The sequence below is a fragment of the Oryctolagus cuniculus genome, chromosome 11, assembly GCF_051225735.1.
Source record: "Oryctolagus cuniculus isolate XC-2025 breed Fujian yellow rabbit chromosome 11, ASM5122573v1, whole genome shotgun sequence".
NCBI lineage: Eukaryota > Metazoa > Chordata > Mammalia > Lagomorpha > Leporidae > Oryctolagus > Oryctolagus cuniculus.
In genome coordinates this window covers 67620799-67641938 of record NC_142877.1, presented here as the reverse complement: position 1 = coordinate 67641938, position 21140 = coordinate 67620799, and the positions used below count along the sequence as shown (strand labels likewise).

Below are 21140 nucleotides of genomic sequence, written 5' to 3'. Positions count from 1 at the left end.
CAGGGCACATTTGGCTGGAGACTCAATATAACATTGATCAATTTTCTCATAACAAGAAAAACATTCAAAAGACAGGGCCCCAGATGTACCATAACATCATTATTTACTAAAAGGAAGAAGTTAACTCTGAAGGGCATATGAATTAATACTCCAGGTAGATGAATGGAGGGCTGTATGATTGATGCCAGCACTCTCCTACTGCTTGCTCACAATATTCATATTAAAAAGCTGTTCTTTAAAAAAAAAAAAAAGCTGTTTTTTAATAATAGAACTTGTACAAAAGGCTGCTCAAGTTAGTTAAACTATGCAGATAGATTTAGGTTCTCCAACTATTTCAAGAGCCCTTCTGTGGGGATACTGAAATATAGAGCCGTCTCATAAAGTAATGCAATGTGGGCAGGACAAGAGGAAAAGGCTGGATGAGACAAGTGGGATTTGAGCCCTAGCTCCTATTCCCCTCACTCCACAGCCTGTGTACTTGCTTTGACCCAAAGGAGTCATTTAGCTGCCGTGCAAGGGGGTGGGATAGCTTTTTCTAACTCATAGACCCAAAGACAATATTATTTCTGGTGGACATGGAGGTACTATACAGAATATCAGAGATCATCCTAAATATACAAATAATCCAGAGGAATATATTGTCAAAACCTTTAAAATTTTTTAACTGAATTTTTGTTAGACAGTTGTTCTGAATTGACAAGAATAAATGCTAATATTTTCTTAAAGAAATAAAAAGATTTTAGAATTATTAGTCTATTTCCTTAGTCTGAGTCATTAAAATTAATGATTCCATTTACAACTCAGTCACATTCAAAAACACTGCCATCATACTTTTATATTCTTGGCTGTGAAGAACAATTTTCTTAGCATAAAACCCCTAAAGTAAATACCATAAAAGAAAGAAAAGACTGACAGATGTTGGTAACAAAAATTTTTTAACTTCTGTAGAGAAAAAAAAATCCTAAACATCAAGTAACCAACTGGGAAAAATATTTCAAATTTTATCATTATTTTTCATCAGCAGCTGCAGCTGTGTACCAAGTACTTTGCTAAGTGCTTTCTAGATTATTTATTCCTCAAAACTTTGAGATAGTTATTGTAAGTATTTTACAGATGAGGAAATAAAGGCACAGAGAGATTCTATCCTTTGCCTCAAATTACACAGTAGTGAAAAGATGGGGCCAGGACCAAATGATGGTCTGTGTGACTCAAGTCCTTCATGGCCCCACTTTATTGAAAGAAAAATATACCTAATAAGCAATTCAAAAAGGAGTTACAAACAATCACTATACATAAGAGGAGGTTCAACCTTCCTAGGTATTAACAATGCAAATTAATATAATGAGATTCTACTTTTCACCTCTCAGATTTGCAAAGAAACTAAGAACATAAATATTCAGAGCTGGAAAGAATAAAGAATAGTTAACAGTCAGTCAATGTGTTCAGGGGAAAAATACTATACACAGTTTGTGAGAGTAAAGTGGCATGATTTTTCTAATAGGCTATTTTCACAGTAAATCTCTAAAGTCTTAAAAATGTGCTGGCCCATTAACCTCAATTCTGATTTTATTTTTTATTTATTCACGTTGCTGAATTTCCCCTTTATTTCCTTTGGTTCATTGCTCTTCATCCTCAAATTATATTCTTTGTTGTGTCAGACTTACTCCCTGAATACTTTCAAAATGAGATATTGCTGTTGTACCATAATCCTGTCATCCATTAGCTCTACAATAGCCTACATAAATAAACTAAAAAGTTGAAATAATGAGATAAAACCAAGAAATATCAGGAAATATAGTCTATATTAAAGGAACATATATCTGTTTAACAGATAATTTTATTCTTTCATTTACAACAAAATTGACACAAAAGGTCTCTGCTACATTAATCTTTATGAACTAGAAAAACAAAGTGAAATCCTGTCATCCTTTGAATTGCTCTAACATGTTGTTAATTTCACTAAGTATCCAAAAATGGATAATGACATTTAAAATCAGTGGAACTTGTACTCTGATTTGTTCAAAGGTGATAATATTTTTTAAATTTAATAAAAATACTTGTAAAACAAAAGGCAAGAATTATCAAGGTCAAATTTAAACCATAGCATGAATGACACATTATGTTAATATACTGAGTTAGATATTATATTTTTAACGCTCCTCTTCCATACTGGATGTTTGTTGCATAAAAAGATGCCTGTTAAGTATTTGTGTAAGTGCATATTTTAACTATTACATCTAACAAATTCCTTTTTTTCTACAAGAGAAAATTATAGCAAGTAAGTTATAAATTCTAACCATACCTGTATAAAAGTTTATCATTTAAAAGGGAAAAAATATCCACCACAATGGAAGCACAGGCAGAGACCCTAGAATCAAGTTTTCTGTACCAATTTCCACTCTAAACAAATAAGTGTGATGGTGTGTGTTCTGCCTTAAATCCTTTTTAATATCATGAGAGGTGTGAATAGACAATCTATAGTATATGTAAAATACTGTATTAAAAAGAAAAAGTCACAGGCTATAAGAAACATTGATGAGTAAATAAATAAGTAAAATTAAACAGTTCTACAAGCAATTAATTAATTATGTGGCTATAATAATTAAGAGAATTTTTAAAAAGTAATTTTTAAGAAAGTGGAGGCATAATGGGAAATGGGTTCAGAGAGAAATTAAAAGCAAACTAAAATTCTTCTACTGGATAGAGGAAGAAGACTATAGATTCTAATTTCCAACATTAACAGAGAAATACAAGGTCAGATATATTTGTTAAAATAAGTGGTAGGGAGAATAAATAACATGTTTAAGTTGCAATCAAAAGTTTCTAAGAGAAGGAAAAAATTTAATCAATCCAACTAAAGGAAAGGACCACCAGAAAGCATAAAAAAACAGAAAATATGGTAGGAAAAATATAATAATATATATGTTCTCAAAATAAATGTAAGTAAGAAAACATAATAAATAGAAAACTAATTCATTTGGCATTGACTTAACCCACAGGCTCACTACTTATGACCTAATTGCACTTAGTTTTAAATATACATACATATGTATGTGTGAATGTATTTGTGTGTCTGTGTATGTATGTATGTATGTATGTAAAATAAAAGAGCTAAACATCTGTCCCTAAATAATTCACAGGATAGGGGCCAGCACTGTGGCGTAGTGGGTAAAGCCCCTGCCTGCAGTGCTGACATCCCATATGAGCAACAGTTCGAGTCTCGGCTGCTCCACTTCCAATCCAGCTTCTGCTACTTCCTGGGAAAGCAGTAGAAGATGGCCCAAGGCCTTGGGCCTCTGTCCTTACATGGGAAGACCTGGAGGAAGCTCCTGGCTCTTGGCTTCAGCCCAGCTCTGGCCGTCGCAGCTAACTGGGGAGTGAACCAGTGGATGGAGTTCCTCTCTCTCTCTCTCTCTCTCTCTCTCTCTCTCATCTCTTTCTGTGTAATTCTGACTTTAAAATAAATAAATAAATCTTTGGGGGAAAAAAGAACTCATAGGACAATAAAAGAAAGTTGATCTGTTTAATTTTTGGTTTTAAAATTAGACATAATTAAAAGAGGGTAATATATTCTTTTTCCTTTATTGGAACTACGTCATATACATGATCCTTCAGAAAATTGTACTGTAAGATACGTGATTAAAGACTAGCTTTGAATTTCTATCAGAAATCAATGCAAGCTTTTATAAAAATGATTTAGTAGCAATGGAAATTAAGTGCTGAAACAACGTAGGAGTGGGATAAAAGTAATTCCCCTAAGGGGAACAAATCAGAAACACGCATTCAATTTTTAAAGAGATTTAATATGAGTTCACTCAATTTGTCTTACCAGTTCATATTTTTGCTTTGTCCTATCCATTCTACTCTCTCCCACTAAACAAAATTTGTATCACTATCCTTTCAAAGACAAGCTGATGTGTTTGTTTAAGATGAATGGTATCTTTAGACAAAACAGACTTCCTTCCATTTGCCGTTTTATGTAGTATTTACACATAACCTCAGTGAAGGAGAAAAATGAGGGATTAAAAAGACTTCCTCTAGGTAAATATGACAGAGACTGAATACACATCATTATCTCTGGATAAAAAAAGACAGAGCAACTAGAATCAATGGGCAAAACTCCAACATTAATAGTTATCTTTGCCACCTATTTATGTGCATGAAAAACACTGACAGTAAAACTTTCATTAAAATGGATTATTTGCAAATGATGAGATCTGTTTACTTGTAAAAATAAATTTTTAAGAATTACATACTAAAGTGGTACCCTAATAGAAAACAACAATCTTAGATATTTTATGCTAATCTTAATATGTATTAACACTTTAATGAATTAAGAATAACACAAAAGCTGTACTTCAGTTAAAATTTGTTTTTAATTTATGTTGTTTTGACTAAAAAGCAGGCACAATTAGATAAGGTAAAACAAAACTTCAAGTGGATTACGAATGATATATTTTTCCTGTAATATTTTACTAGTTATAAATTTTAGAGTAGAAACTTGAGATAGCGGTCATTAAAAACAGAATGTGAAAATATCTTAATCTTCGTCAGTCATTAATCATGTTATTTTTACTGTATTAACCTAAGTTATTTGAAACAGATTAAAACATTTTTCTAAACCATAGCTTTCATCCTACATAAAATCACCCTATTGACTCTTAGTGACAAATGCAGATAACAAATAAATACAGATATTTTCACCTTTTTGTTACATAGTAACATGATGTGTATGGTGACACACCAGACATAAAAATCTTTACAAATTGGAAAAATATACTTGGAAAAAAAACCATGCCATAGAGAGAAATTATTAAATCTAGCAATAAGAAGAATAAAATAGAAAAGCAAATTCATACTAGTCATTTTCTAAAAGTGAAGCATGATGTCCTTTGTATTTCATCAAAACAAATTCAAGTTATTTTGGATAACAATAAAATATTATTTTCTTAAAAACTAGTTATAAAATAGAGATTAAGAAATTAAGATCATTGGTTTTGACTGCTGTATAGTATTCTATAGAGTATATATCCCATAATTTCTTTATCCAGTCTACTGTTGATGGGCATTTGGGTGATTCCAGGTCTTAGCTATTGTGAACTGAGCTGTAATAAACATTAAGGTGCAGACTGCTTTTTTTCTGCCAATTTAATTTCCTCTGGGTAAATTCCAAGGAGTGGGATGGCTGGGTTGTATGGTAGGGTTATATTCAGGTTTCTGAGGAATCTCCAGACTGACTTCCATAGTGGCTTAACGAGTTTGCATTCCCAGCAACAGTGGGTTAGTGTCCCTTTTTCCCCACATCCTCGCCAGCATCTGTTGCTGGTAGATTTCTGAATGTGAGCCATTCAATAGTCATGTATACTAAATAATGAAGCTTATCATTACTGAGATACATATATTATTATTAAGATAACTATACAAACAATGCACATTCATTAATTTATATAACTTCCTACTTCAGGCACAAATATTCATTTGTCAAATTTTGTTGCCATCCATACCACCAGTATGTTTACAAACACTAAACTATTTTGAACAATAGTTAGCTGTGGAATTAACAATTAAATATCAGCATAGTTAAACGGAAACTAGGAGCTGTGATTATTTTCCTGTAAATATCTGTAGGCACACAAACCCAAAATAATCAAAAGTTTTCACTGGCCTTGTTAACTACAAAATAAATTTATTAACAAAATAAACAGACAACAGAGAGTTGACCTTCTTTCATGCTTATCATCATCATGTAATAATCTAGTAGAAGAACCTATTTCTATGCTGAGAACTATTCCTGCGAGATACTAAATTATTATGAAATTATTTACAACTAGGTTGCTCAAGGCAATGTGAAAAGATTCATCAAAGTTGTGTGATCACTAGCTTGTGGAATTGAACATGGGTTAATGAAACTTCCCATATTAATGAAATGCATTCATTTTCACATCAAAATTTCATTTTTAATTCATAAAATTTGTATCATAATATATAGTTCTATGAAGCTGCTTTCATAGTTGCTTATATTTGCAAACGAAGTTCTTAGGTTACATAAAATTAATAAGTTTTAAGCAGAAAACTTTTGGAAAAATGGTTGTATTTCATCATGAATTTTAACACAATTTAAAAATTCTAGGGGAGAATTTTTAATTCTTTTATATATATCTGGGGTCTTCAAAAATTTATAGAAAGTGCATATTATGAAAAAATTAAGTATGACTATTCTTACTAGAGGATAGAAAAGATACTTAATAAACAAAATCTCAGTGGCATATCAATTATGTCATTTTTTTTTTTGACAGGCAGAGTTAGACAGTGAGAGAGAGAGAGACAGAGAGAAAGGTCTTCCTTCCATTGGTTCACCCCCTCAAATGGCCGCTGTAGCTGGCGCTGCGCCAATCTGAAGCCAGGAGCCAGATGCTTCTTCCTGGTCTCCCATGCTGGTGCAGGGCCCAAGGACTTGAGCCATCCTCCACTGCCTTCCTGGGCCACAGCAGAGAGCTGGACTGGAAGAGAAGCAACCAGGACAGAATCCGGTGCCCCAGCCGGGACTAGAACCCTGGGTACCGGCGCTGCAGGTGGAGGATTAGACTAGTGAGCCACAGCGCCAGCCTCAATTATGTCATTTTACTGCATAAAAATCAATGAAGCTATTCTTTTTTTTTTTTTTACAGGCAGAGTGGACAGTGAGAGAGAGACAGAGAAAGGTCTTCCTTTGCCATTGGTTCACCCTCCAATGGCCGCCGCGGCCGGCACACCGCGCTGATCCAAAGGCAGGAGCCAGGTGCTTCTCCTGGTCTCCCATGGGGTGCAGGGCCCAAGCACTTGGGCCATCCTCCACTGCCTTCCCGGGCCACAGCAGAGAGCTGGCCTGGAAGAGGGGCAACCAGGACAGAATCCTGCGCCCCGACCAGGACTAGAACCTGGTGTGCCGGCGCCGCTAGGTGGAGGATTAGCCTGTTGAGCCATGGCGCCGGCCGAAGCTATTCTTACAGGAATGGCTCTCCTGAGTGATCTATTCAAAGTAGGATGCAGCGATCTCAACCCCTTCCATACTATGATGTCATCATGTTCAACTTTTACCTCTGAAGTAACTCAGAATAGGAAGAAATAACACATATCCAACAGTGAAAATTAGTCATTTGCCCCCATATAGATGAAAAGGGCTGCAAAATTGTAATGTCTGGTAGAATACTCACTTTCCATCAAGTACTCAACACCATGAAAGGGGAGAATAAATCTTTTGTCACTTGTTAAACATTTCTACCACAACTGAAGAATAGAACAATGATGTACAACCTAATGGAATTTATATTTATTGTATAATTATTTCACATGAGCTACCAAGGCTATATAAAAGTGAATGAGACATGATTCTTGCCTTTAAAAAACTCAAAGATGTGGAAGGTTGGAAAAATCCACACAAGTAATTATAGCTTATAGTAAATTGATGTGTAAGATCCAAGGTTTGCCTAGGGAAAGGAATGACTAGCTGATAGGAAGATTTCAGGTAAGACTACACCCTTTGGAGCTGGCTTTATGGCACATCAGGTTAAGCTGTACCTTGTGATGCCAGCTTCCCATATGAGCACTGGTTCCAGTCCCATTCGCTCCACTTCCAATAAAGCTAGCTCCCTGATAATGTGCCTGGGAAAGCAGTGGAAGATGGCCCATGTGCTTAGGCCCCTGCCACCTACGTGGGAGGCACAGATGGAATTCCAGGTTCCTGGCTTTGCCCTGGCCCAGCCCTGGAAGTTGCAACTATTTGGGAAGTGAAGCAATGGATGGAAGATTTCTCTCTCTCTCTCTCTCTCTCTCTCTCTAACTCTGCCTTTCAAATAAATAAAATAAATCTTTAAAAAAAAAGCTACACTTATTATTTAATGACCGTGGCGATGTTTGAGGTGAGTATTAGAAGATAAGTAGAATCTTGTCAGACAGATGGAGGAATAGGGGAGGATCCTAAGTGGAGAAAACTGCATCATCTAAAGGCTCAGAGCTTCTTCCTTACCAATTCACAGTGTGCAGGTAGAGGTATCAGGGGGAGGGAACTGCAGGTGATTCCTTGCTTCAGCAATGCATTTGGAATAATATAAGCTCCTGTTTATAGCAGTCTTCATTTCCATGAGCACTGCTTTTGAATAATATTCTCTAGGAGGAGACAAGTAGAATCCAAGCAATTTGGCTAACACCAGAACACATGGAGTATGTGGACCTGACAACACAGGAATGGTAATAGCTAAAGAGGTAGTATTCAGATAAAACACACTGAATGACACATTGTTTGCCTTTAAAGCCCTTGTCAGATAAAATAGAAATCAAATAATGATATAAAAGATGTACCGTAATGAATAAAGTTGATTTAAGAAATGTACTTCAAATACTTTATATAGCAGAGAGCATAGTTTTGAAATTACCCACAGAGGAGTTCCAAAAATTAAGTATATATTTGGCCAAAATATAAAACTTTTTAATAAATACTGAAAAACAGACTTTACTTAAAAGTAGTAAGGCCATATTTATCTTTTAAATGATTTATTTATTTGAAAGTCCAATTTACACAGAGAGAGAAGAAGAGGCAGAGAGAGAGAGGTGTCTTCCAACTGCTGGTTCACTCCCCAGTTGGCCGCAACGGTTGCAGCTGAGGCCACATTTTTTGACTGCCAAGTAACAAAAATGAAAAATACTAACAAAAGTAGAAAGTAAAAAATTTGCAAATTTAAAGATCTTCCTAAATAATGATTGTATTCAAAAGAAAACCAAAATTTCAACAATATACAAGGGCTGGCGCTGTGGTATAGCAGGTAAAGCCACTGCCTGCAGTGCCAGCATCCTATATGAGCACCAGTTCAAGTCCTGGCTGCTCCACTTCCATTCTAGCTCCCTGCTACGGCCTGGGAAAGCAATAGAAGATCGCTCAAGTCCTAGGTCCCCTGCACCCATATGTGAGACCTGGAAGAAGCTCCTGGCTTTGGATCGGCGCAACTCCACCTGTTGCGGCCAATTAGGCAGTGAACCAGCAGATGAAAGACCTCTTTCTCTCCCTCTCTGCCTCTCCTCTCTTTGTGTAACTCTTTCAAATAAACAAATAAATCATTTTTAAAAATTCAATATAGAAACCTCTACAATTCTGCTAAAGCTTCAATGAAAGAAATTCAAATATTAAAACGTTCTAATCCTATTTTTTAAAAGAAAATACACAATTGAAATATGTGACATAACGTTACACATGAAATCCAAGAAAATCAATTGAAAATTACTAGAAGTAAGGACAGCTTTCACTGAGATCCATCAAATCCAAATCTCAGCACTCAGCCACTATGCCTTACTGCTTTCTGGTCTTCAAATTAGTTTATAAAAGGAGATGAAGAGCTATATCTGTTCTACTTATTGCTGCATAGTCAAATAAGATTTGTATAGAGAAAGTTGGCTGATTTTTCAGGCCAACTTAGAAAAGGATGCTGTAAATTAAATAAATAAATAAATAAATGCAATTAACGGAGCAATAAAACATAAACATTTGTCACTGTTCTCTAAGCTAATCTACTCACTAACCATTGGCATTATTAGGCTGTTCTCCTAAGATTCAAAGTGGAAAACAAAGTGATAAAGTTTAAACAAAGTAGAGAAGTGAATTTGTCTAAACCTAAAATATATATGCTTATGTTTAAATATCAAGAGTTCTTTAACTTGCCATCTGGATCTAAGTTTAGCCTTGTCAGGCCTCCTCAGTTAACTATGCAGAGAACTCTATGGGCATTTGTATAATGAATCAACTAGTGTAAGATTCCATGACAGAAGGAACTGTATCCACGCTGTTCACAACTATAACCCAAACATCTAGCATATAGTATGCCTAATAAATATATGTTGGATGAATTAATAAGTGAATAGCCAATATATTTCTTATTTCTACTAACAAATGATGTCCAAATACAGATTTTAACATTATTATATAGGGATTTATATTTTATTTCCTTATTCTTTTGAAAATAACAAATTTAAAATGATGGCACTGAATTGTAGAAAAAGAACTGCAAATATAGTCCCACACTTGCAAAAACTGAAAATATTATCCTTATTAATATTTCTTGAGGAAGGCTTACCATGTTAGGCAAATTTGTTAATAAGCTTTCAAAACTAGTTCTACTACATTCAATTCCTTATTTCCCTTCAACTTAGTGACTACTATAATAGGCTACTCTATTTTTCACAGCCTTTATGTTTTTGCCTCAAGCTTTAACTGATTATATTCTTTGATTTCCTTACTCTGGTATAGATTCCTTTTAAACTACATATCCTAAAAGCGACACTAGCTGCTTTTTGTTCCTTGGAGGTTCCCCCCCCCCCCAAGGATAATTATATTCTGTTGTGCCTTTTATTATCGTTGTCTTTTAGGATCTCCTAACCTTCTACACTCTTGGGCTTTATTTAATAGTGAGCTCCCTCCTCAACTCCCCACACTAAACCTTGCTCATTAGGTTTCTTAATCCTCCATAATTTGCTTTCATGAAATCTTATACCTTTGAGTTGCTGTGTTCTATGAGCCCATTTCCTTAGTATAGCAATTCCAAGCAGCCCAGAATCAACAAGCCCTAAACATAAGCTCATTCACTTTCTCAGCCAACATGACTCTATAGAAAAAAAAAATCTTTGTTTTGAATGTTTATGAGCCATGAAACTATACCATTTAACTTGGTATTTCATTTTCTCACCCAAACATTGCCTGAGAAGGTTAGGGTCTTAGAATTAGTCTATAGGCAGTCCTTAACATGTAGTTATTAACTTGTAAGTATCAGGTTCTTCTTGGTCAGAAAGCTATTTTACTTTAATAGAACAGAAATAACAACATCCTGATGTTATATTGGTGACTAGTAAATTCCAACTATATCTTTGCCTTATGCCCAGAAATTAGAAGAGAAAAACATCTTTTTTCAGTTAGTCTGCCAGAGCTCTGCTTTTCCAAATGGGTTGTTTTTGAAAGATATGTATACATTTTTGAAACTGAACTACAGATCTTTTCAGCAGCTCATCCTCTGCTTTTTCTTTCATTCTACTAGTTACTAGCACCTTGGCTGATAAGTACATATATAAGGGCCAAGAAAGCATATATTGTATCTTGGAAGTGGGTTGAAAGAGTTAACAAAGTTTCTAAAGGTGCCTCCCCTAGTCAAGAAAAGTTTACACTTTAACTCTGTGCATGTTAACTTGTGATCCTCCCCATCCAGATGATAGAAAGCAAAGCCAGTAAGTTCTTTATTTAATTGGTTTGTATCCACACACTGACCTCCAGGGCTCTGTTTATATAGCCTATCATGCAATATGCTCCACAGTTCTCTGCCTCTTTCAAAAGCATGTTTCTCCTGAGATTTGATATATGGCTTTCATGTTTAATCACTACATTAAACTCAATGCTCTGCTTCCTCCAGCATCAACTAACTTCCCTTCTTGGGAGGTGGGGAGAAGAGCACAGCTTCTTGCTACTTCTGAACATAAAAGGAAGTCTGTTTTACCCTATTAGTAAAATCACCAACTCCACACGATCCTAGGCAAGCAACATTTATTAGTACTTAAACTAGGAAATGGTGTTAAAATGGAAACCTTAAAACTCTTAGAAAGAAGGTATGCTGACTGTTCCCAATTGGCAAAGCCAAAAACCTTAGGTGATTGAGTTTATAAATCAATGGGAAAGGCGTTTAATCAGTATCTAATTTAGCACATAGAGACCATAGCTAAATGGAAGCTAAAGTTTTAACCAAATTAATCTTTAGGAGACAACATTCCTGGGGTTCTCAGATTAGAATTAATTCAGTGCCTCTGCTCCTGGTTGAATGTCTTCTTAGCTACACAATTCACCATAAATAGAACTTCCTATGTCTGTTCAACTTAAAGTGGACATGGAAGTGCCATGATCCTCCCCATAATAATTTGAATGTCATACAAAGTCCTTAGATGAAAATCTGAAAAAAATAGACTCCTTTCAATAAGTCTTTCAAGAAAACCTAATTTTCAGATTTTAAAAATCACCTGAAATGTAAGTATTCTATTTTAAAATATTTCAAGCAAAAAGAAAAGGAAGAAGTATGGCAAATCATTAATAGTAAAATTTAATGATAGTTATGTGGGTATTCATTGTATTATACTTTTTTGTACAGCTGAAATTTTTCATCATAAAATTTTCTTTGAAAAAACATTAGGAAAATTTTTATGAACTTGCTTTGGCAGGGAAAGAGTTGATACAATTTTGGTTTAAAAATTTTAAATAAGTTTCTGGGCTGATCATTTATCATATCTTCAACAACTGAAATTTTTAATCATGTGCTGGCAATGAAAACTTTCCTTCTTTTTTTCCTGAATCTCGCTCCACAGCCTGAAGCTCATTTATACAAACTGCAAATGTTGTGTAGTATGCTATTCATAGCTATGTGATTTTCAGGAAAATAAAGTGTGTATATATACACATATACATATATATGTATACAACACACACATATTTTGACTTTGAAATCCTTTCCTTTATGGCTAGTAATTGACCGTGGTATTTATTTTTTAAGGTTTTGTATTTTCTTAGTAAGATTGGCATCATTCTTCATTTAAAAATCTTACTTTGTCACAGCTATATACAACATTAAACAGAGCTGGTTTACTTTTTGTATTTGAGGAACAATAGAGAATCTGAACCTATTAGAGAAATACATTTAATTGTTCCAATATGCTATCATATTTCTAACCAAAATTTGCATGATATGGAATGCCAAAGAATACATTCCTAGCTTCCTTTGTCATGATTTGTTCATTCAATGGTAAGCTAAAAGAGCTTATAAGAAAAAATAATTACCTACTTTTTAATTTGAAACCATTCGAATTCTTTCCACAACATATTTAAATGCAAAATTTAAAAGATAAATAAACTTTTAATCAGTATTCCTCAAAAGACTTCTCAGTACAGAACTTTGTAGTCTTGGAAGACATGCAGATGTTGTCCATGATAGACATTTTAAAAAATTAGAACTTGAAAAACAAAGAGTCATGGATAAAATCTTTGGTCACAAAAGTGAAAGATGTATGCCTGTACAGATGTTATAACTATTTTCAGGATAAATACTAATCTTCAGTACTGGAATTTAGCAACACACTTTAATTTGAATTTGAAAATTTATCATAAATTGTCTGAATTTGACAATAGCTGCCTAACATTTCAGTTCTATACACTATTTCCAGGTTTTACTTTCAAAATAAACCTAGTAGACCTTTTCATTTTTAAAAGCTATATTCCAGATCTTATATCCTAAAACCAGTATACAATTTTATGTTTAAGTTAAACTGAACCAAATCAGATCATAGTGAAGAGGGCTCTTAAAAAAATGTGTTGATAATTGGTAGAAATAAAGACATGTAATTTTTATGTAAAAATTAATTATCCATATATGCTATTAATCATGTTTTTATAGCAAAAGATTTTAACTATTTAAAAGTGGAAAAGACTTTTCACTGTATTTTAAGTCACCTGCTGTGAATGCATATAAGAATCCAATAGTTGATGCAACACTATCTCACCTTTAGTCTCTGTATAGTTGATACTGCTAATGAAAAGTGTTTATCTTACATGATCCTGGATACATGGAATTCAGAAGCCACAAAACATACAGAATAGACAGACTTCTGGGGTTATGGTTTTACGATTAGGTGAATTTGTTAACTCAAATTTACAGACTTAATAGTTAAATGGCCTTCCTGAACTGAGAAATTTATAATGCTAAACAATGAAAGAAAGGCAAAACTTATTAAGCAAAAAAACATATTAGCTTTTTAGCACCACTATCAAAAAGAATTTACAGCACTTGGTTTCTTTGTGAACATGATAAAGAAAACATCCTAAAGTTAAAATATAGTTGAACTCAAACCAGAATAATAATGTTATTTTTAAATTCAAGACGTTATATATTTTTCTGCAAATTATTTTCTTCAGGAACTAAAAACTAACATTTATTTATCTATTAACAATCCACCAAAGGGCATGCATTCCTTTGCACCCAGCAAGAGGCATTTTTTGTGTTTTAATGTGCATAAATCTCAGCAAGTAACATAAAAATATAATCACACCCGTGGATTATATTTTTACATTCATGCTTAATAAGAAGAAAGCAGCTAATGAGACTGAAATGCCACTGTTTGTAAAAATGTAAATTCCTTAACAGATATCAAAATAGTGGCTTAAGGTGCCCTTAGTTTTCTATCAACACCATAACAAAACATTTTTAAAAAACTGATAAGCTATAGGCAAAGTTCTACTTCAACTGAATGAAATTCCTTAGCATTTGGTGGATTAAATGCATCTATTATCCAAGTGATTTGATGACAAATCACTTGCAAAGAATCTTCAAATTATTCAGGATGCTTTGTCCACTGAGAAATAACATACTATTTAAGCACGCAGTACATACAACCTTCACTTCTGCTTTTAAAATGAAATTCTGCAAGTATAAAACATTTAATGCTTATTGCGGAACTATGATGGATCCCCAAGTGAACATCTCAAGGTATGATTCAAAGCAGCCAATAGCTCTGCTTTGAGGTGGGGCTCATGTTTGGAAAAGAGACTGCTCAGTCTGTTTAAAATCAAAATGGTTCTTAATCTGATGAATCACTCCTCAGAGAGTAATGTAAATAAAATATACTTAGAATAACATTATCAATGTAAACATACCTGAACCGGAGTCAAATTTGGTTTCTGACCTGCAAAGCAAAAAAAAAAGTTTTACAGTATAAAAACTGTTTGCAAAAGAACAACAATTATTTTATGGGTTGGGGATATATAAAAATTATAGATTTTAGTATATTAGTCAAGAAGTAAAATAGCCTTCTAAAATGTAAACATATTTATATTAACCATTTTAAAAGTAGTCATTACCTTAGGTTCTCTAAATATAAACATATCATATATAGACAGATACATGCAGTATGAAAAAGATACTAACTTTCGAAGCTTGCTTTTAAGAGAGAATTATTCTCCTTAAAAGTACCCAATCTTTATAGATTAACTTGCTTCAGTAATATAATAATGCAATAAAAATTTACAATAATGCTCTTTATTGTTAAAGATTTTTAATTATTCAGCACCAAGTAGTTTTTCACGAAGTTCTTAGCACACAGCAAATGAACCTGGTAACCCCATACATTTAATAAGAAGGAAAAAAAGTCTGAGCCCTTTGTGGGAACATTATGTTTCAGATATAGGTTAATACTGGTTGTAAATTCAAAAGCCTTTGAAGTTCTCAGTTTGGCTGTGGGAAAACTTCTGTTGGGTAATTACTTTCAAGATGCTGCTGATGTGCTGTCAAGCAGAATTAACCCTGTGACTAGGCCTATCTACACAAGCTACTATAAGACAGCATTGTCTATATCTAGCTCTCAACCCAATTAGTAGGCATGTTCCAGTCGGATTTATATCACACATTAACAATCAATAGTATATATGTTCACAGCTGCTGCAGCAAGATACAAGAAGCAACCAGCAGGAGTCCTATTAAGGGATGTTACATGGACAGAGATTTTTTTTTTCCTGGGGGAAATGTAGTTAACTAAGTGGGAAAGGAGATTCTTTGAAAGTATGCCAGGGTAGCAAAGCACTTTTGGAAGCAGTGGCTTTCTTTCCCTAAATTAGCTTCAAGAAGTCATCAAAAGTGCAAAGGTAGGATAAGCAAGCTTACTTGATCTTAAACATCCATTTTATTAAGAGCTCCCCCAAAAGTTTCACCTCATGCATAGTCAGTAATTGTCACATACACATTTACGTGTGTGTGTGTGTGTCTCTGTGTGTGTATTGCACCACAGTTATGCGTAACCACCACTAAAATCCAGGTTTACAATTCCCCAAGCTCTGGCCCCACCACTACTCTCATCTCAATCTTTATTTTTCATGTGCCTGCCTCCTATTTAAGGTGCAATTTTCCATTTTACTTTTGGTCCTTACCCTGATTCTGGAAAGCCTTGCCTCGTGCCTTCCTCTGCGTTTCTGCATCCTTGAGTATAATTCCAGCAACACTCAGCACACCCTCTCCAGCTCATTTCCTTCTCCATTTCCATCATTAGACTGCCTTGGTAGAGCATTTGGTCTAGCAGTTCAGAGGCTGGTTGGGATGCCCACATTCCATATAGGAATGTATGGGTTTCAGTCCCAGTGCCTCTTCCAAATCTACCTCCCTGTGCCTCCTGGGAATCAGCAGGTAATGGCTCAAATGAATGGGTCTACACCTTATTAAACTCTATAGCAACAGCATCTATATACTGCCTGGTGCTGCTGCTCAAATGCCTGTTATGGGAGACTTCTGCATTTACACTTGGCCTTCTTCCTTCTTACCTATAAAAAAGCCAGAGGTGTTCTTCCTTCTCTCTGTTTCCCTCTACCTCTGTCCTATAACACACTCTTTCATCTCCCCTACACTCTCAATCAACCCTTCTTTTTATATCTTCAAAATCTCACTGTCCACAGATTCCTGTTCTCTGGGACACATAACTGCTCCAGAATTTTTTAGACCCTTTTTTTTTTCAAGTCTGTGCCTTGCTTTGTTATCTCTCTTCCTTGTGGCTTTATAATCAAGTTTACTAAAAGGATAAATTACATCCTATGCTTTATATCTTCTTTTCCTGATCTCCCAACATATTCACTCCTTAAACCATTACAATGTGTCCTTGCTAAGCTTTATTGGCAAGTTCCTAATGTTAAATACAAAAGCAGTGTTACAGTCTGCTATGGTTTGAAATGGTTGGTTGTTCCCTAAAAGATTCATGTGCTGGATGCTTAGTTGCCTTTACAATGATACTGAGAGGTGGTGGTGGAGTATAAGAGGCAAGGCCGAGTAGAAAGTGATCAGACCAGGGAACACCAGCCTCCAGAAGGACTAATACAGTTCTCAAAGAACCAGGTCAGTTTCTACGACAGGAAACATTTATAAAAGAGAGAGCTTGGGCTTTCTCCAGTCTCTGGTTCCTTTCTCACTATGTGTTCCCTCTTCCACACACACTACTCACTATTCTCACACATACTCCCTATTTCTAGCCATGTGATGTGCTGCATTGCCTTGGGACTCTGCCAACAAGAAAGCTACCACCAGATGCACACTTTTGACCTTGGACCAGAACTATGAGCCATAATAAATCTCTTTTCTTTATAACTTAGCCCCATCCATTGTATCATTAGCTAAGAAAACACACTAAGACATAGGCCTTGCTAAACCGAACCTCTTACTTCATTAGACATGCTGTCTACTTCTTTCCAGTGTCTGTCACTTCTCTTCCTCCTCCAGTGCCCAGAGTTTATCTTTCTTGCCTTTTGTTCTCCTCCTCCCATTCTCTACAGTCTTAATGTGTCTCAGAATCACCTGAGGAGCTTGGGAATATGTAGATTTCCAAGACTCTGATGGTGGGGGGTGCAGAAAAATCTAACCTCAATCCTCCTGTAAGGGTGGTGGGCTGGGAGCACCTGGGAACCACAGGTTGACCTTGGACTGGACCGCCAGGAGCTAGATAGCTTTGGAATGCAATGCCCAGCTGGTGGGGGGTAGAAATTGGGCAACGGATGAGTGGACAGAGTCTATGGCAGTCTATTCAATACCCAAGGAAGGACAGAAGGTGTTTAAAGAAGAGAAGGCTGAGGGATATCTTCCCTTCCTTTATCCCTTTTGGACTGTAATTGCCATGATATTTCCTTGGGGTAAATTAACAGTCTTCTAGTAAAAGACAAAACTAGGGGCCAGTGCTGTGGCATAGTGGGTAAAGCCATCACCTGCAGTGCTGGCATCCCATATGGGTGCCAGTTCATGTCCCGGCTGCTTCACTTCCAATCCAGCTCTCTGCTGTTGCCTGGGAAAGTAGTGGAAGATGGCCCAAGTCCTGCATGGGAGACCCAGAAGAGGCTCCAGGCTCCTAGCTCCTGATCAGTGCACCTCCAGCCATTGCAGCCAATTGGGAGTGAACTAGAGGACGGAAGATTCATTCTCTCTCTCTCTCTCCTTCTCTCTCTGTGTAACTCTTTCAAATAAATGAATATTTTTTTAAGAAAAAGAAAAAATAATTTGAAAAGTACAGTATTCTCAGTTATTTTAATATCAATATTTTCATCACTGATTGAGCTGAGAACTCAATTCAGGTTTCCCATGTGGGTGGCAGGGACCCAATCATTTGAACCATTACCTGCTGCTTCCCAGGAGGCACAAGAAGGTATGATTGGAAGAATTAAACCCAGGTACTCCTAAATGGGATATGGGTATCCAACTAGCATCTTAACTGCTGGGCCAAACGCTCAGCCTACATAATGTGAACTTGTCAAGGTAGGTTGGTGCATCCTTTTCTAATTTGTTGCTTTGAATTTGTAACTTCTAAATATTTAGCCACATTGTATCTGTGTTCCCATTTGTTTTCTGGCCCTGGCTCTGCAATTGCCAGGGCCAAGCCTAATAAAAGATCATCACACAAAACAATAAGTCTCTTTTTGGGTGAAGGACAAAAACATCAGCAAGCTAGTGACCTGCAGACATGAAATCACACTGCTCTCCATGGTGTACCAAAGGGCCTCCATGTTTTGGTTCCTCTGCCACATCTCTAATGCACACTTTGTATCCTCCACTCTCACCAAATTGGACTACTTATACTGCCATATTATTTCTCAAATATCAGAACTTACTTCAACCCCATCAGCATTCTGCCTGCCCCTCTAGCCTCCCAATCTCCTTGCTACCCTCTTGGTTATTCCATGGTATAGGGCCTGTCATAATACCCTCACTCTATGTGGCAATGACACTAAGCTCAGTGAGTTTGAGACTCAGTGTCTCACACACCTTCATATTCCTAGTACTCAGCATAGTACAGTTAGCACAGCACTTGACATTTAGAAGTTATTAAAATGCACAGTATGAATTAATAAGTGAACAAATTACCTGCAACAGAAGGTCAAAACCAAGATATAGTGACCAACATTTATATGAAATTCTTATTTTTAAATATGAAAAATCTATATCAGAAAGCATTTGTCCCTCAAATCACTGCATTTTCTCCAAGGATAGTGGATCAATATAAAAAAATATACACAGAAAGTATAGAGAAATCATCTTTATATCTATCAGTTATCTTAGATGCCAGTTAAAAGAAAATTTTCAGAATTCTCAGACACAAAATTGAACATTCAAAAGTATATAGATAGTCTATTGATAATTAAAACATGGTAACAGAAGTTAAAACTGTCAGCTTTTGAGGGAGGGAAAATTGGTCCCACATTAGCTTATATTTCTATGAGATTTTACACACACACAGAAATACAAAGTTATCTTTATCAAACTATGGACTAAGCTCTCTATTCAAAAATCCTCTATGAGAAAGGAAGTAAAATATGAATAGGGACAGACAAATGGCAAGTGTGAAAAAAGATACACATGTAATACATATTATACAAGAAAGTCAAAGAGGGATGTTCATTCATTCATTACAAACACAAATTTTATGTGCTTATTTTCAGTCATATGTAATGCTAGATGGTAGGGATACAAAGATACAGATGATGCATAAATCTTAATTTGTCAACACAGCTACATATTTTACTCTTCTATGACGTTTTCATGCTTAAATTTAAAACCACTCAATCAGTTCTTTTGGCAGTATCTGAAGATGATTATTTATAGCCAGTTGCTGTTTCCCAACCTCTGGATTTTAGATGGCTGCCCAGGTAAAATGTATTTTCCATCTTTCCTGTATGTATTTAGTTGTGACCATGTGACAAAGTTCTTGTCAAAAGGATGCAAGCAGAAGTGCTGTACCTACTGAGTGGGTCACACCCTTAAGAGGAGGGATTGCACCCCTTCTCTTCTTTCTGTCTCCTTCCCACTGACCAAAGTATGGATGTGACTTAGATCATGAGAAAACCTGATATTAGCACGATGAAGCAATAAGATAGATGGAGGTGGGAGGAAGTGAAGGGGAGGGAGGGAGGAAAGGAACATCATTATGTTCATCAAATTGTATCGACAAGTTACACTGAATCTGTTAAAAACTATTTAAAAATTCAAAGAAAAAAATTTTTAAAAGTAAAATAGATGGAGCCTATGGAGTTGTCCTATTAATCCCAAAGTGTTATCTTGTGTAAGCTAGTAAGTTTTGTTAGAGTAGTTCAGCCTGTTCTCTGAAAGCAATATTGCCAAATTTAACTAAAATTTCCAAAATTTTAAACTTGCAAATGAAGTTTTCATGACTTTTAAACCAGAAAATGTACACAGTGGAATTCAAATATCATTAACACATTGTAAGTAATTAAAATATGTAATATGTGCATTCTTTTGATAGCACATATTAAAAAAATAATTAGTTTTAGCCTTTGGTTAGAGTTGTACATGCCTGGGAAAAGCTATAAAACTAGTTTTTATCTAATGACAGAATAGCTTACTATCTCTGAAATATAAAGTTATATGCATAATGAAGTCAAAAGATATTTTTATTTTATTACCTCCCTTGGGGAACCCACAAAGTCTTAGAATGAATTGCTTTTTACTTAATGTTTAATTGTATCACAAATTTTTAAATGGAAATTACATAAGTATGAATTGTAGGTAAAAGAAATCAGTGTTTCAGATTTCAGACAATATGTGGAAAAGTGGGTGTACTATTTTTCCTGATTTTAACTGATGTCAACTAAAGATTCTAGCTGGATAAAATTAGTAGAGGGAAAGAGTAGGAGTGACAGACTGATTTTTGCCTATTAAGCACATTATATATGGAAACTCAATAGTAAGGATTTTCTAGGACAATCCAAGTCAGATAATCTGTCCTGTTGTCCCAGTAAAGCATGGAAATTGTAATTATTCAAGATCCAATTCATAACTGTCGCTCCCCCTCTTCGTGGAGGAACGACACTAAGCCCTGCCTAGGCTTCATATCCGAGTCACGGCACCATTATGTCGCTCCCCCTCTTCGTGGAGGAACGACACTAAACCCTGCCTAGGCTTCATATCCGAGTCACGGCACCATTATGTCGCTCCCCCTCTTCATGGAGGAACGACACTAAACCCTGCCTAGGCTTCATATCCGAGTCACGGCACCATTATGTCGCTCCCCCTCTTCGTGGAGGAACGACACAGGACCCTGCGCTGTTCTTTCGTCTG

At 35.5% G+C, this 21140-nt stretch overlaps 1 protein-coding gene across 6 annotated transcripts in view; it reads right to left on the bottom strand.

Annotated features, from left to right (window-relative positions):
• Positions 1 to 21140, bottom strand: part of MSRB3 (methionine sulfoxide reductase B3) — a 216905-nt gene that overhangs the window by 82202 nt on the left and 113563 nt on the right. For all 6 annotated transcript variants that reach the window (XR_007919714.3, XR_016216840.1, XR_016216841.1 and 3 more), the window contains one exon: positions 14702 to 14730. Coding sequence is in view for 3 of the 6 variants with exons in the window: in XM_008256743.5 (XP_008254965.3) it covers positions 14702 to 14730 (29 nt within the window). In the remaining 3 variants the exon portion in view is untranslated. The remainder of the gene's footprint in view (positions 1 to 14701; positions 14731 to 21140) is intronic.